Below are 18,461 nucleotides of genomic sequence, written 5' to 3'. Positions count from 1 at the left end.
TCCTTCCAGGAAAATAGAGAAAGTCGGCAGATGTTTTGTTGACTGTAATAACCAAGCATCCTTCTGTTCAGGGACAGTTAATGGTATAAAAGTCTCAGATATATTACGTGACACTGGATGTACGTGCATCGTAATTTTGGACAAAGTGTTCCCTAACCTTAAAACCTCTCATGTGTCCTCTATTCTTTCAGACTACTTGGGCCGTGAAAATACTTTTCCTACAATACGTCGTTACTTGAAAAATAAATGGTTTACAGGTTGGACTAATGCGGTACTAGCCCCAATTATTACTTGTTCTATAATAGTGGGTAACGTTAAAGGTGCCATTCTTCCTTCGGAGGCGGATCTTTCGTCACCACCTGTGGACCTAAGTTTTCCAGCTCCTCTTCCTTACAAATTAGATAAGCCCCTTAATAATTCCGCACTGGAAGCTGCATTGTCTCATATGGTTCATCTGGGGGTAGAAACAGATGATACTGCTCTCGATAGTGAGGTAGCAGGATCACCTGTTCACTCGTCGGATGAAAGTAAGGCTATTGCCTCCAGCACTCTCAATGTCTTGACTAGGGCTCGGACCATAACCCCGGCTTCTCCTACCTCCTCTTCTCTCACCGTAAGTCCTTTCATTTTCCCAGATTTTATGTCCAAGGATTGCTTTGTCAATTTACAGCGTGATTGCCCTTCGCTTCGGCATTGTCATAATCATGCTTTTAACAACAAAGTTATCCATGGGAGATATGTATCACATAAGTTTGAATATATTAATGGTATCTTATATAAATCTGTACTTAAATCTCATTCTTCAACGATAGATTATTTCCTCCTTGTTGTTCCTAAACCATGCCGAGAGACTGTTCTTCAAATGGCTCATGATCTGCCAGTGACCAAACACTTGCCCCATCGTAAGACATGGCATAAACTCAAGTATACTTATTTTTGGCCAAACATGTACTCACAGGTTACAAAGAAGTATAGTTCTTGCAATAGTGTCAGGTGCTTACTGCACAAAATACACACACTCCTAGTTCCTGTATATTTATTAAATCTAAAACTTCCCTCCTGCAGAAACGAGATACTCCACAATAGAAAAGGAATGTTTAGCCCTTGTGTGGGGTATCTCCAAACTTAAATTTTATTTGGTGGGAAAAGAATTCATTTTAGAAACGGACCACAAACCTTTGATATACCTAGAAACTTTTAAGGGAACCAACAGTCGCCTCTTGAGGTAGACATTGGTACTCCAAGCTTTTAAGTTTCATATTGTGTATATCAATGGTTCATCCAATTATTTCTCTGACTGGTTAAGTCGTGACAGTCAGTAGAAGATTTGATACTGTACGCGACTTTCCCGGGTTAGAACTTTTTCCTCGTATTATTCTTCTTATATTCCTTGACTATAAGTCTTGGTATGGAGGAGTGTGAGGGAAAAGTTCAACAGACAGGAGTAGCGAGCGAATATATGGTGACGATAGTTTGATTGCCGACTGCTTGTTAAGGTAGGGTCAGTCTAGCTCCCGCTATCCCCCCCCTTTTTCTCCACCCCGAAAGGTGACATGTGGGGCTCCGACCAAACAGTAGTCACTTGACTCACAGCTCCCAGCACAACTGTAAGTAAAAGCCTCTGCTCCTATTCTAGTGGATATACTGGTTGAAAGCTTCACTTTTGACCAATAATAAACTTAGTGATTTCTTGATTTCTTGAGCAGTGGGTAACCTTTGTCTCTTTTCTAGCTTGGAATGTCAGCGTGGGTCATCTGACAACCAAAGAAATAGTGTTGAAGGAGACATGAGACGTCACTTTGTAATCTACCTACCTGATTACGTGTAGTTAACAGCAGGCCACTACCCCTCATCTTTGCAGTGGTGAAGAACCTGCGTTCCTTTCATCTGGGAAGACTATTCAAGACTATAGACTCTGTGAAGAACTAGTCGTTGGGTTGTCACTCAACACCTGTGACCCCCCCCCCATCATCATTAACGGCTACAATTTCTACAAGACACCCCAGTTTACTTGTACATATTAGCGTTGAATTCAAATGTCATTTTTTTACTTTTCTTTCAATTAGGATACACCTTCATGTTTTATTGTTTTATATTTTCCATTTCTAACTAATAAAGTGTTTATCATTGTATGTTATTATTTCTTTTTCTATTCATTAATTTTCCTGAGGAGGAGCCAGCCTTGGTAATACTTACTGGAGTTGTTACAGGGCTGAGTAAGCCTTCACAGTAAATAATATTATTTATGTTGAATTTGTAGTCTTAAGCAACAAAAACATTATCATTTTTATTTTTGTAAGATCTGGATGTCTTAAAAAAAAAGCTGTTTGGCTTTTGGGGAAGGGGGGAGGGCATCCCTGGAATGTAACCCTAATTTTCCCATAAGTTCTTCAATTTATATAACATGGCATTTTCAGGAACATAGCTACTGCCTAATATGATGGTCTACTGTATCATTTTTTAAGTGTGCAATAGTGCTAAGCCTAAAAAAGATGCAACAGTAAACAATAATTAATAAAAAAATGGTACCAGTCAGCTGATGTGATTATTATGATTATTTACTCTCTAGAAAACAAATCAGGAAATGTAACCCAAGTGCCACCGCTATTGTACAAATGAACCACTCAAATCCTTTCACCCACCACTGCAGTACTCTTTAACAAATCATTAGAAGCCAACAATTTCCCAGCATCACTCAAAATAGCAAGGATTACACCAATACACGAAGGTGGTGACCCAACAGATGTAAACAATTATAGGCCCATATCAAACTTGCCTTTACTTTCCAAAATCTTTGAAAAGCTGATACACAGAGGGTTATACTCCTTCATAACATCACAAAGCATCCTCAACCCTTGCCAGCTTGGCTTCATGAGAAAAAAAAGCACAAGTGACGCAATAAAAAAAAATGCTAGACCTATTTCATACAGCTCTTGAAAAAAATGAAAACCCGCTTGGACTCTTTATTGACTTTAAGAAAGCTTTTGATACAGTAGACCACAGCATCCTACTCCTCAAGCTTGATCATTATGGTATGAGAGGTCACACACTTGCATATATCAAGATGAACCTTACTAACAGCAAGCAATACATCTCTATCAAGGACATAACCACCTCAACAAGACCCCTGAACACTGGTGTACCACAGGGAAGTATTCTTGGCCCCCTCCTTTTCCTTTTATACACTAACGACCTTCCAAGCATATCACAACAGCTTACACCTATTCTCTTTGCTGATGACATGACTTTTGTCATCTCCCACCCTAACTAACCTCACTCAATACTATTGTTAATGAAGAGCTCGCAAAAACAGTAACCTCGATGACTGTCAATAAACTAACACTGAATACAGACAAAACATTTTACATTATGTTTGGAAGTAGAGAACGTAAGATCCAATTAAACATTATGCTTAACAATATTCTTATTTCTAAACATAATGAGGGAAAATTCCTGGGTCTACACCTTGACAGCAACCTGAAATTCAACACCCATATCCAACACATAACAAGTATCTAAAACTTGGCATCCTCTCAAAGAAACGTTACTATGTACCACTGACTCTAGGCTGAGGGACTGATTACCTCAAACTCCTCCTCTCCTTACACCTTTCTGCTTTGTATTGGACTGATGAAGCCACTGTGTGGCAAAACGTTTCTTGAATAAAGATTCCCACATGTTGCATATGTGTCTCATTCTTCTACCATAAACATCTCTACTTACACTATACTATTCACTGATCTACCCCTACCTCACCTATGCTATTTGAGCTTGGGGATCCACAAAAAAAAATTACCTAAACCAATAATAACCCAACAAAAAGCTGCAGTGCAAATGATCACACAATCCACAGCTAGACAACACCCCCCTCCCCTTCAATTTTCAAAGACCTAAACCTACTAAGCTATTGTATCTGAGCGCCTCTGCAAAGACAGTGATTACACATGAGTGATGGTGAAAGTGTTGAATGATGACGATTTATTTTTCTTTTTGGGTCACCCTGCCTCGGTGGGAAACGGCTGATGTGTTATATTACCCTGCTCACACTCCAACAGCACGTCAAGTCCTAACAACCATTTGTCTCCATTTGCTCCTATCTAACACATTCACACATGCTTGCTGGAAGTTCAAACCCCTCGCACACAAAACCTCCTTTACCCCCTCCCTCCAACTTTTCCTAGGCCAACCTCTACCCTGCCTTCCCTCCACGGATTTATACACAGTAATATAATACAGTAATAACAATAATAATAATAATGTGAATGTAGTAATGCTTTAAGCTCAAATCCATGAACTCTGACAAGGAAGATGTAGGTAGGTATTCTTTCCAAGGTACAATACTATATGCCCCAAAGGGCCCTCCTTACCTTATATCACTAATATACCCTCACCTCACCTATGGTATTTGTGCTTGGGGATCTACCACGGCCAATCACCTTAAACCTTTCATAACCCAACAGAAAGTTGCGGTGAGGATGATCACAAACTCCTGCACCAAACAACACACCACACCACTCTTCAAAAGCTTGAACTTACTTGATATACAAAATATACACACTTATTAAGTGTGCCTACTATATACATGTATACAGAACATTAAACTCCAATATCAACCCTTCACTCAAACTTCTAGACAGCTTCAACAGAACACACAGGCATAACATGAGGCATAAAACACTTTTTGACATCCCTTGTGTTTGTCGCACACTATGCAAAAATGCGATGAACATAAAGGGCCTTGAAGATCTGGAACTCTGCCTGAAACAGCAAGAGGGCACCCTGCCCACAAATCAGTTTAGGACTATACTCAAAAATCATCTCGTCTCTCAATGACAACCATACCCACACTATGCTAAACTCTAACCAAATTTAAAGCAACTCTCCCAAATATTTCATTTTCCATTAATTATTAAACCATTATTATAAACTTAAAAATGTATGTTTGTATAATTAATTGTACTACCTCATATTAATAATAAACAAACTTAAATTACAAACTTAAAAATGTATGTTAGTATCACAAATTGTACTATCTCACATTAACCCTTTCAGGGTCAGTGTCATACTAATACGGCTTCCATGCCAGGGTTGGTGCCGTACTAGTACGCATAAATTCTAGCGCCTTCAAATCTAGTGAGAAAGCTGGTTGGCCTACATATGAAAGAATGGGTCTACATGGTCAGTGCGCACAGTATAAAAAAAAATCCTGTAGCACACAGTGCGTAATGAAAAAAAAAAAAAAAGTCCGATCGTGCTTTTGGTTTAAAACAGCAACTTTGCACTGTATTTTCGTATGGTATTTATGGTTGTATTCTAGTTTTCCTGGTCTCATTTTATAGAATGGAAGGCATATTATGGAAATTGAGATGATTTTGATTGGTTTCACAATGAATTTTTTTTTTTTTATTATCACACTGGCCGATTCCCACCAAGGCAGGGTGGCCCGAAAAAGAAAAACTTTCACCATCATTCACTCCATCACTGTCTTGCCAGAAGGGTGCTTTACACTACAGTTTTTAAACTGCAACATTAACACCCCTCCTTCAGAGTGCAGGCACTGTACTTCCCATCTCCAGGACTCAAGTCCGGCCTGCCGGTTTCCCTGAACCCCTTCATAAATGTTACTTTGCTCACACTCCAACAGCATGTCAAGTATTAAAAACCATTTGTCTCCATTCACTCCTATCAAACACACTCACGCATGCCTGCTGGAAGTCCAAGCCCCTCTCACACAAAGCCTCCTTTACCCCCTTCCTCCAACCTTTCCTAGGCCGACCCCTACCCCGCCTTCCTTCCACAACAGACTGATACACCCTTGAAGTCATTCTGTTTCGCTCCATTCTCTCTACATGTCTGAACCACCTCAACAACACTTCCTCAGCCCTCTGGACAACAGTTTTGGTAATCCCGCACCTCCTCCTAACTTCCAAACTACGAATTCTCTGCATTATATTCACACCACACATTGCCCTCAGACATGACATCTCCACTGCCTCCAGCCTTCTCCTCGCTGCAACATTCATCACCCATGCTTCACACCCATATAAGAGCGTTGGTAAAACTATACTCTCATACATTCCCCTCTTTGCCTCCAAGGACAAAGTTCTTTGTCTCCACAGACTCCTAAGTGCACCACTCACCCTTTTCCCCCTCATCAATTCTATGATTCACCTCATCTTTCATAGACCCATCCGCTGACACGTCCACTCCCAAATATCTGAATACATTCACCTCCTCCATACTCTCTCCCTCCAATCTGATATCCAATCTTTCATCACCTAATCTTTTTGTTATCCTCATAACCTTACTCTTTCCTGTATTCACCTTTAATTTTCTTCTTTTGCACACCCTACCAAATTCATCCACCAATCTCTGCAACTTCTCTTCAGAATCTCCCAAGAGCACAGTGTCATCAGCAAAGAGCAACTGTGACAACTCCCACTTTGTGTGATTCTTTATCTTTTAACTCCACGCCTCTTGCCAAGACCCTCGCATTTACTTCTCTTACAACCCCATCTATAAATATATTAAACAACCACGGTGACATCACACATCCTTGTCTAAGGCCTACTTTTACTGGGAAATAATTTCCCTCTTTCCTACATACTCTAACTTGAGCCTCACTATCCTTGTAAAAACTCTTCACTGCTTTCAGTAACCTACCTCCTACACCATACACTTGCAACATCTGCCACATTGCCCCCCTATCCACCCTGTCATACGCCTTTTCCAAATCCATAAATGCCACAAAGACCTCTTTAGCCTTATCTAAATACTGTTCACTTATATGTTTCACTGTAAACACCTGGTCCACACACCCCCTACCTTTCCTAAAGCCTCCTTGTTCATCTGCTATCCTATTCTCCGTCTTACTCTTAATTCTTTCAATAATAACTCTACCATACACTTTACCAAGTATACTCAACAGACTTATACCCCTATAATTTTTGCACTCTCTTTTATCCCCTTTGCCTTTATACAAAGGAACTATGCATGCTCTTTGCCAATCCCTAGGTACCTTACCCTCTTCCATACATTTATTAAATAATTGCACCAACCACTCCAAAACTATATCCCAACCTGCTTTTAACATTTCTATCTTTATCCCATCAATCCCGGCTGCCTTACCCCCTTTCATTTTACCTACTGCCTCACGAACTTCCCCCACACTCACAACTGGCTCTTCCTCACTCCTACAAGATGTTATTCCTCCTTGCCCTATACACGAAATCACAGCTTCCCTATCTTCATCAACATTTAACAATTCCTCAAAATATTCCCTCCATCTTACCAATACCTCTAACTCTCCATTTAATAACTCTCCTCTCCTATTTTTAACTGACAAATCCATTTGTTCTCTAGGCTTCCTTAACTTGTTAATCTCACTCCAAAACTTTTTCTTATTTTCAACAAAATTTGTTGATAACATCTCACGCACTCTCTCATTTGCTCTCTTTTTACATTGCTTCACCACTCTCTTAACCTCTCTCTTTTTCTCCATATACTCTTCCCTCCTTGCATCACTTCTACTTTGTAAAAACTTCTCATATGCTAACTTTTTCTCCCTTACTACTCTCTTTACATCATCATTCCACCAATCGTTCCTCTTCCCTCCCGCACCCACTTTCCTGTAACCACAAACTTCTGCTGAAAACAATAACATTACATTTTTAAACCTACCCCATACCTCTTCGATCCCATTGCCTATGCTCTCATTAGCCCATCTATCCTCCAATAGCTGTTTATATCTTACCCTAACTGCCTCCTCTTTTAGTTTATAAACCTTCACCTCTCTCTTCCCTGATGCTTCTATTCTCCTTGTATCCCATCTACCTTTTACTCTCAGTGTAGCTACAACTAGAAAGTGATCTGATATATCTGTGGCCCCTCTATAAACATGTACATCCTGAAGTCTACTCAACAGTCTTTTATCTACCAATACATAATCCAACAAACTACTGTCATTTTGCCCTACATCATATCTTGTATACTTATTTATCCTCTTTTTCTTAAAATATGTATTACCTATAACTAAACCCCTTTCTATACAAAGTTCAATCAAAGGGCTCCCATTATCATTTACACCTGGCACCCCAAACTTACCTACCACACCCTCTCTAAAAGTTTCTCCTACTTTAGCATTCAGGTCCCCTACCACAATTACTCTCTCACTTGGTTCAAAGGCTTTTATACATTCACTTAACATCTCCCAAAATCTCTCTCTCTCCTCTGCATTCCTCTCTTCTCCAGGTGCATACACGCTTATTATGACCCACTTCTCGCATCCAACCTTTACTTTAATCCACATAATTCTTGAATTTACACATTCATATTTTCTTTTCTCCTTCCATAACTGATCATTCAACATTACTGCTACCCCTTCCTTTGCTCTAACTCTCTCAGATACTCCAGATTTAATCCCATTTATTTCCCCCCACCGAAACTCCCCTACCCCCTTCAGCTTTGTTTCGGTTAGGGCCAGGACATCCAACTTCTTTTCATTCATAACATCAGCAATCATCTGTTTCTTGTCATCCGCACTACATCCACACACATTCAAGCATCCCAGTTTTATAAAGTTTTTCTTCTTCTCTTTTTTAGTAAATGCTCAAAAGTAAACAAATCATGCCACATGTCCCATACACATCAACTGGTGAGTCTAATATTCTTTCCCAAGTGTGCTGATATTATTTGTACCATTTCTACACTAATGCAGTAGTCTGCATAAGAGTAAATCTTCTATTTTTTGAGAATAAAAATTCAAAGTGGAAAGCAAAAGAAATGTAAGAGGGGCCTGGGGGTGTGACTAATGAACAGAGAAAATGTTATTTTAGTGCCAGGAATGTCTATTTTGTTTATTCTGGACCCTATTTGGAAATTGGCATCTTTTGAAATTTGTGTGAAATTCGCAAAATTGCCAATTTCTGACCACTTTATTGGATAGTTGAGATCGGTAAATGGGTGGTTTCTTGTACTCATTTGATAGAAAAAAATGGAGTTCTAGCAAAAGAGTTATGACTTTTGTTGACTGGTACATTGAATTGGCTGAAAATAGGGCTCAAAGTGGGCAAAATCGCCGATGCGTAAACATCGTCAAGACTGCTAAATTCGCGAGAGCATAATTCCGTAAGTTTTCCATCAAATTTCATACTTTTGGTGTCATTATGACCAGGAAAAGATTCTCTATCATTTTGTAAGAAAAAATAATTTTAATTTTTTTTCGAAGAATTTTTGACCCTGAGAACAAGTTTACGAGAGGGCCTCTCGACCCTCAAAGGGTTAATAATAGAGTAAAATACTGAATATTGTAATTTACCACTCTTCACCTGTCTAGACTTAAGTAGTCTTTAAGTAGTAGGCTAAGTCTGCCTGAAATGCCTAGGCATGATAGTGACATTCTTTGCACCAATCAGACTATGAAATGTAAACACACATTGCAACCTTAGCAAAGAAATAAAATGTTGATTTGATTTTGAGTGTATACAGCCAGCTCTGTTGCTGGGCATAATAATCATAAGTCTAATAATTTTTTTTTTCAACAAGTTGGCCATCTCCCACCGAGGCAGGGTGACCCAAAAAGAATGAAAATCCCCAAAAAGAATATACTTTCATCATTCAACACTTTCACCTCACTCATACATAATCACTGTTTTTGTAGAGGTGCCCAGAATACAACAGTTTAGAAGCATATATAAAGATTAATATAACATATCCCTCCAAACTGCCAATATCCCAAACCCCTCCTTTGAAGTGCAGGCATTGTACTTCCCATTTCCAGTACTCAAGCCTGGCTATATAAAAATAACTGGTTTCACTGAATCCCTTCACTAAATATTACCCTACTCACACTCCAACAGCTCGTCAGGTCCCAAAAACCATTCATCTCAATTCACTACTATCTAACAAGCTCACATATGCTTGTTGGAAGTCTAAGACCTTCGCCCACAAAACTTCTTTTGCCCTCTCCCTCCAACCTTTTCTAGGATGACCCCTATCCTGCCTTCCTTCCCCTACAAATTTATGCGCTCTCCAAGCCATTCTACATTGACTCACTCTCTCTAAATGACCAAACTACCTCAACAACCCCTCTTCAGCCCTCTGACTAATAATTTTATTAACTCCACACCTGCTCCTAATTTCCACACTTTGAATTCTCTGCATAATATTTACACCACACATTGCCCTTAGACAGGACATCTCCACTGCCTCCAACCGCCTCCTCGCTGTAGCATTTACAACCCAAGCTTCACATCCATATAAGTGTTGGTACCACTATATTTTCATACATTCCCTTCTTTGACTCCATAGATAATTTTTTTTGTCTCCACAAATACCTCAATGCACCACTCACCTTTTTCCCTTCATAAATTCTATAGTTAACCTCATCATTCGTAAATCCATCCGCTGACACGTCAACTCCCAAATATCTGAAAACATTCACTTCTTCCATACTCCTTCTCTCCAATTTGATATCCAATTTTTCTTTATCTAAATCATTTGATACCCTCATCACCTTACTCTTTTCTATATTCACTTTCAACTTTCTACCTTTACATACACTCTCAAACTCATCCACTAACCTTTGCAATTTTTCTTTAGAATCTCCCATAAGCACAGTATCATCAGCAAAAAGTAACCGCGTCAATTCCCATTTGTATTTGATTCCCCATAATTTAATCCCACCCCTCTCCCGAACACCCTAGCATTTACTTCTTTTACAACCCCATCTATATATATATTAAACAACCATGGTGACATTACACATACCTGTCTAAGACCTACTTTTGCTGGGAAGTGTCTCCCTCTCTTCTACACACCCTAAAATGAGCCTCACTATCCTCATAAAAACTCTTTACAGCATTTAGTACTTACTTCCTATTCCATATACATGTACTTGCAACATCTGCCACACTGCTCCCCTATCCACTATCATATGCCTTTTCTAAATCCATAAATGCAGTGAAAACTTCCCTACCTTTATCTAAAATACTGTTCATATAATAATACAATATAATTTTTTTTTTCAACAAGTTGGCCTTCTCCCACCGAGGAAGGGTGACCCAAAAAGAAAATACTTTCATCATCATTCAACACTTTCACCTCACTCACACATAATCACTGTTTTGGCAGAGGTGCCCAGAACACAACAGTTTAGAAGCATATACGCATAAAGATACACAACATATCGCTCCAACCTGCCAATATCCCAAAACCCCTCCTTTAGAGAGCAGGCATTGTACCTCCCATTTCCAGAACTCAAGTCCGGCTATATAAAAATAATTGGTATCCCTGAACCTCCTTCACTAAATATTACCCTGCTCACACTCCAACAGATCGTCAGGTCCCAAATACCATTTGTCTCCATTCACTCCTATCGAACACGCTCATGCCTGCCTGCTGGAAGTCCAAGCCCCTCGCCCATAAAACCTCCCTTACCCCTTCCTTCCAACCTTTTCGAGGATGACCCCTACCCCGCCTTCCTTCTCCTACAGATTGAAATACTCTCCATGTCATTCTACTTTGATCCATTCTCTCTAAATGACCAAACCACCTCAACAACCCCTCTTCAGCCCTTTGACTAATAATTTTATTAACCCCACACCTTCTCTTAATTTCCACACTACAAATTTTCTGCATAATATTTACACCACACATTGCCCTTAGACAGGACATCTCCACTGCCTCCAACCGCCTCCTCGCTGCTGCATTCACAACCCAAGCTTCACATCCATATAAGAGTGTTGGTACTACTATACTTTCATACATTCCCTTCTTTGCCTCCATAGATAATGTTTTTTGACTCCACATATACCTCAATGCACCACTCACCTTTTTTCCCTTATCAATTCTATGATTAACCTCATCCTTCATAAATCCATCCACTGACACATCAACTCCCAAGTATCTGAAAACATTCACTTCTTCCATACTCCTCCTCCCCATTTTGATATCCCATTTTTCTTTATCTAAATCATTTGATACCCTCATCACCTTACTCTTTTCTATATTCACTTTCAACTTTCTACCTTTACATACACTCTCAAACTCATCCACTAACCTTTGCAATTTTTCTTTAGAATCTCCCATAAGCACAGTATCATCAGCAAAAAGTAACTGCGTCAATTCCCATTTGTATTTGATTCCCCATAATTTAATCCCACCCCTCTCCCGAACACCCTAGCATTTACTTCTTTTACAACCCCATCTATATATATATTAAACAACCATGGTGATATTACACATCCCTGTCTATGACCTACTTTTACTGGGAAGTAGTCTCCCTCTCTTCTACACACCCTAACCTGAGCCTCACTATCCTCATAAAAACTCTTTACAGCATTTAATAACTTACCACCTATTCCATATACTTGCAACATCTGCCACATTGCTCCCCTATCCACTCTATCATATGCCTTTTCTAAATCCATAAATGCAATAAAAACTTCCCTACCTTTATCTAAATACTGTTCAGATATGCTTCAATGTAAACACTTGATCTACACATCCCCTACCCACTCTGAAACCTCCTTGCTCATCCGCAATCTTACATTCTGTCTTACCTCTAATTCTTTCAATTATAACCCTACAGTACACTTTTCCTGGTATACTCAGTAAACTTATTCCTCTATAATTTAATAATAATAATGATAATAATTTCCAAGGGGAAATGATAATAATATTTTTAAAAGTACATGACATAACTATTACAGACCTAGCTGACATCATTGGCAGAGAATTTTGAGCAACTTAGCGTAATCTTGTTTCCCAGGATGCGACCCACAACAGTTGTACTATCGTACACATATCGTGTCTCTAATTTTCAACTGCAACTCAAAACAAAATTTCTGTATGATAGTAAATCGTAACTCCAAATTATCATAACTCCTATGACACTGTACAAATACTAATACAGTGGAACCTCAAAAATCGAACTGCTCCCAACAACCAATTATGTAAGTGTATTTTTGTAAGTGCTTTTATAAGTGTATTTTTGAGGGTCTTAAATGGTCTAATCTAATTTACATTATTCCTGATGGGAATAAATTCGTTCGGTAGTGGCACTCGAACAGCCTTCTGGACCGAACAAAGTTCGATATTTGAGGTTCCACTGTACTAATAAATAATTAAAATAATACAGTGGACCCCCGGTTAATGATATTTTTTCACTCCAGAAGTATGTTCAGGTGTCAGTACTGACCGAATTTGTTCCCATAAGGAATATTGTGAAGTAGATTAGTCCATTTCAGACCCCCAAACATACACGTACAAACGCACTTACATAAATACACTTATATAATTGGTCGCATTCGGAGGTGATTGTTATGCGGGGGTCCACTGTATTTATCTTTATTCCCTGTATTTTCAGAACTAAAGCTGTGGGATCATGCTAATAAATAAGAGTAGATTTTAGAAAATTAATTATTCTGATGTAAGAAAGAAAAGAATACTCAACTTACCAGGAACTAAATGCAGAGCTTTATCAGGTATTATTTCTATATTCTGAGAATCAGCCAAGGCAATTGATCCAATAACAAAGGCAAGGGGGAAAAAAATTAAGAAGATAACTGCTAACACTTCCCGAGAGACATTAATGAAGCGGATTTTCAACAGGGCCTTGAATGCTCGCCAGGCGTCATACCTGATGAATAAATAAGAACCAAATTAGACTGCTCCCTCTGTGTAAAACTTCACCTAAAATATACAATTTTTGGAGATTGCATATGTAAAACCATTTGTCAATGCCTAATTAACCTTAAGTTAGTTTTAAGTTTGCCTAAAATGCTCTGCATATTAAGGGGCTTTCGGCACGCATGCCTAAATAAAATTCACCTTTATACAAACATTGTATCATGCTGAAATAAAGTATCTTTATGTTTATATTCTGTAGTTTAAATTACTGGGACTGTCCTATACAGTACTGCATAAAACATCCATAAACTGCAATAATCCTATAGCAATAATCCCATAAGATTTAATGTATATATATAAAAAAGTTTTAGGTAGTAGGTTGGTAGACAGCAACCACCCAGGGAGGTACTACCATCCTGCCAAGTGAGTGTAAAGCGAAAGCCTGTAATTGTTTTACATGATGGTAGGATTGCTGGTGTTTTTTGTCTGTCTCATAAATATGCAAGATTACAGGTATGTCTTGCTACTTCTACTTACACTTAGGTCACACTACACATACATGTACACGTATATTTATACACACTCATCTGAGTTTTCTTTGATTTTATCTTAATAGTTCTTGGTCTTATTACTTTTCTTTTTATATCCATGGGGAAGTGGAATAAGAATCTTTCCTCCGTAAGCCATGCGTGTTGTAAAAGTCAACTAAAATGCCGGGAACAATGGGCTAGTAGCCCCTTTTCCTGTAAATATTACTAAAAAGAATAAGTCTGAATGTGCGTGGATGTTGTGCAAATGTTAAGAAAGAGATGATTGTGGATGTTATGAATGAGAAGAAGCTGGATGTCCTGGATTTAAGTGAAACAAAGCTGAAGGGGGTGGGAGAGTTTCAGTGGAGAGGAATAAATGGGATTAGGTCAGGGGATTCAAACAGAGTTAGAGCTAAAGAAGGAGTAGCAATAATGTTGAAGGATAAGCTATGGCAGGAAAAGAGAGACTATAAATGTATTAATTCAAGGATTATGTGGAGTAAAATAAAGATTGGATGTGAAAAGTGGGTTATAGTAAGCGTATATGCATCTGGAGAAGAGAGAAGTGTAGAGGAGAGAGAGAGATTTTGGGAAATGTTGAGTGAATGTGTGAGGAGTTTTGAACCAAGTGTGAGAGTACTTGTGGTTGGGGATTTCAATGCTAAAGTGGGTAAAAATGTTATGGAGGGAGTAGTAGGTAAATTTGGGGTGCCAGGAGTAAATGTAAATGAGGAGCCTTTAATTGAGCTATGCGTAGAAACAGATTTGGTAATAAGTAATACATATTTTATGAAAAAGACAATAAATAAATATACAAGGTATGATGTAACACGTAATGGAAGTAGTTTGTTAGATCATATACTGGTGGATAAAAGGTTGATGGGTAGGCTCCAGGATGTACATGTTTATAGAGGGGCAACTGATATATCGGATCATTATTTAGTTGTAGCTACAGTTAGAGTAAGAGGTAAATGGGACAAGCGGAAGGTGGCAACAACATGTAAGAGGGAGGTGAAAGTGTATAAACTAAGGGAGGAGGAAGTTCGGGTGAGATATAAGCGACTATTGGCAGAAAGGAGGGCTAGTGCAAAGATGAGTAGTAGGGGGGTTGAAGAGGGTTGGAATAGTTTTAAAAATGCAGTATTAGAATGTGGGGCAGAAGTTTGTGGTTATAGGAGGGTGGGGGCAGGAGGAAAGAGGAGTGATTGGTGGAATGATGAAGTAAAGGGTGTGATAAAAGAGAAAAAGTTAGCTTATGAGGGGTTTTTACAAAGCAGAAGTGTTACAAGAAGAACAGAGTACATGGAGAGTAAAAGAAAGGTGAAGAGAGTGGTGAGAGAGTGCAAAAGGAGAGCAGATGATAGAGTCGGAGAGGCACTGTCAAGAGATTTTAATGAAAATAAGAAAAGATTTTGGAGTGAGTTAAACAAGTTAGGAAAGCCTAGGGAACGTATGGATTTGTCAGTTAAAAACAGAGTAGGGGAGTTAGTAGATGGGGAGAGGGAGATATTAGGTAGATGGCGAGAATATTTTGAAGAACTTTTAAATGTTGAAGAAGAAAGGGAGGCGGCAATTTCATGCACTGGCCAGGGAGGTATACCATCTTTTAGGAATGAAGAAGAGCAGAATGAAAGTGTGGGGGAGGTATGTGAGGCAATACGTAGAATGAAAGGAGGTGAAGCAGCTAGAACTGATGGGATCATGACAGAAATGTTAAAAGCAGGGGGGGATATAGTGCTGGAGTGGTTGGTACTTTTGTTTAATAAATGTATGAAAGAGGGGAAGGTACCTAGGGATTGGCAGAGAGCATGTATAGTCCCTTTATATAAAGGGAAAGGTGACAAAAGAGATTGCAAAAATTATAGAGGAATAAGTTTACTGAGTATACCAGGAAAAGTGTACGGTAGGGTTATAATTGAAAGAATTAGAGGTAAGACAGAATGTAAGATTGCAGATAAGCAAGGAGGTTTCAGAGTGGGTAGGGGATGTGTAGATCAAGTGTTTACATTGAAGCATATATGTGAACAGTATTTGGATAAAGGTAGGGAAGTTTTTATTGCATTTATGGGAGAATACTTCCTGGTAAAAGTAGGTCTTAGACAGGGATGTGTAATGTCACCATGGTTGTTTAATATATTTATAGATGGGGTTGTAAAAGAAGTAAATGCTAGGGTGTTTGGGAGAGGGGTGGGATAAAATTATGGGGAATCAAATTCAAAATGGAATTGACACAGTTACTTTTTGCTGATGATACTGTGCTTATGGGAGATTCTAAAGAAAAATTGCAAAGGTTAGTGGATGAGTTTGAGAATGTGTGTAAAGGTAGAAAGTTGAAAGTGAACATAGAAAAGAGTAAGGTGATGAGGGTATCAAATGATTTAGACAACGAAAAATTGGATATCAAACTGGGGAGGAGGAGTATGGAAGAAGTGAATGTTTTCAGATACTTGGGAGTTGACGTGTCGGCGGATGGATTTATGAAGGATGAGGTTAATCATAGAATTGATGAGGGAAAAAAGGTGAGTGGTGAGTTGAGGTATATGTGGAGTCAAAAAACGCTATCTATGGAGGCAAAGAAGGGAATGTATGAAAGTATAGTAGTACCAACACTCTTATATGGATGTGAAGCTTGGGTGGTAAATGCAGCAGCGAGGAGACGGTTGGAGGCAGTGGAGATGTCCTGTCTAAGGGCAATGTGTGGTGTAAATATTATGCAGAAAATTCGGAGTGTGGAAATTAGGAGAAGGTGTGGAGTTAATAAAAGCATTAGTCAGAGGGCAGAAGAGGGGTTGTTGAGGTGGTTTGGTCATTTAGAGAGAATGGATCAAAGTAGAATGACATGGAAAGCATATAAATCTACAGGGGAAGGAAGGAGGGGTAGGGGTCGTCCTCGAAAGGGTTGGAAAGAGGGGGTAAAGGAGGTTTTGCAGGCTAGGGGCTTGGACTTCCAGCAAGCATGCATGAGCTTGTTAGATAGGAGTGAATGGAGGCGAATGATACTTGGGACCTGACGATCTGTTGGGGTGTGAGCAGGGTAATATTTAGTGAAGGGATTCAGGGAAACCGGTTATGTTCATATAGTCGGACTTGAGTCCTGGAAATGGGAAGTACAATGCCTGCACTTTGAAGGAGGGGTTTGGGATATTGGCAGTTTGGAGGGATATGTTGTGTATCTTTATACGTATGTGCTTCTAGGCTGTTGTATTCTGGGCACCTCTGCAAAAGCAGTGATAGTGTGCGAGTGTGGTGATAGTGTTGAATGATGATGAAAGTATTTTCTTTTTGGGGATTTTCTTTCTTTTTTGGGTCACCCTGCCTCGGTGGGAGACGGCCGACTTGTTGAAAAAAAAAAAAAAAAAAATATGATAGAGTGGATAGGGGAGCAATGTGGCAGATGTTGCAAGTATATGGAATAGATGGTAAGTTATTAAATGCTGTAAAGAGTTTTTATGAGGATAGTGAGGCTCAGGTTAGGGTGTGTAGAAGAGAGGGAGACACTTCCCAGTAAAAGTAGGTCTTAGACAGGGATGTGTAATGTCACCATGGTTGTTTAATATATTTATAGATGGGGTTGTAAAAGAAGTAAATGCTAGGGTGTTCGGGAGAGGGGTGGGATTAAATTATGGGGAATCAAATACAAAATGGGAACTGACACAGTTACTTTTCGCTGATGATACTGTGCTTATGGGAGATTCTAAAGAAAAATTGCAAAGGTTAGTGGATGAGTTTGGGGGTGTGTGTAAAGGTAGAAAGTTGAAAGTGAACATAGAAAGAGAGTAAGGTGATGAGGGTATCAAATGATTTAGATAAAGAAAAACTGGATATCAAATTGGGGAGGAGGAGTATGGAAGAAGTGAATGTTTTCAGATACTTGGGAGTTGACGTGTCGGCGGATGGATTTATGAAGGATGAGGTTAATCACAGAATTGATGAGGGAAAAAAGGCGAGTGGTGCGTTGAGGTATATGTGGAGTCAAAAAACATTATCTATGGAGGCAAAGAAGGGAATGTATGAAAGTATAGTAGTACCAACACTCTTATATGGGTGTGAAGCTTGGGTTGTGACTGCAGCAGCGAGGAGATGGTTGGAGGCAGTGGAGATGTCCTGTCTAAGGGCAATGTGTGGTGTAAATATTATGCAGAAAATTTGAAGTGTGGAAATTAGGAGAAGGTGTGGAGTTAATAAAAGTATTAGTCAGAGGACTGAAGAGGGGTTGTTGAGGTGGTTTGGTCATTTAGAGAGAATGGATCAAAGTAGAATGACATGGAGAGCATTTAAATCTGTAGGAGAAGGAAGGCGGGG

The 18,461-nt window shown here is 39.2% G+C and overlaps 1 protein-coding gene across 8 annotated transcripts in view; it reads right to left on the bottom strand.

The window, feature by feature from the left end:
• The window catches only part of LOC128692060 (cholesterol transporter ABCA5), a 408,467-nt gene that overhangs the window by 96,511 nt on the left and 293,495 nt on the right, over positions 1-18,461 (bottom strand). For all 8 annotated transcript variants that reach the window (XM_070079720.1, XM_070079724.1, XM_070079709.1 and 5 more), the window contains one exon: positions 13,458-13,639. In XM_070079720.1, the coding sequence (XP_069935821.1) occupies positions 13,458-13,639 (182 nt within the window). The remainder of the gene's footprint in view (positions 1-13,457; positions 13,640-18,461) is intronic.

The sequence above is a fragment of the Cherax quadricarinatus genome, chromosome 6, assembly GCF_038502225.1.
Source record: "Cherax quadricarinatus isolate ZL_2023a chromosome 6, ASM3850222v1, whole genome shotgun sequence".
In the NCBI taxonomy this organism is placed as follows: Eukaryota; Metazoa; Arthropoda; class Malacostraca; order Decapoda; family Parastacidae; genus Cherax; species Cherax quadricarinatus.
The sequence above is the reverse complement of the archived record's forward strand: the minus strand, read 5'-3'. Positions and strand labels throughout refer to the sequence as shown.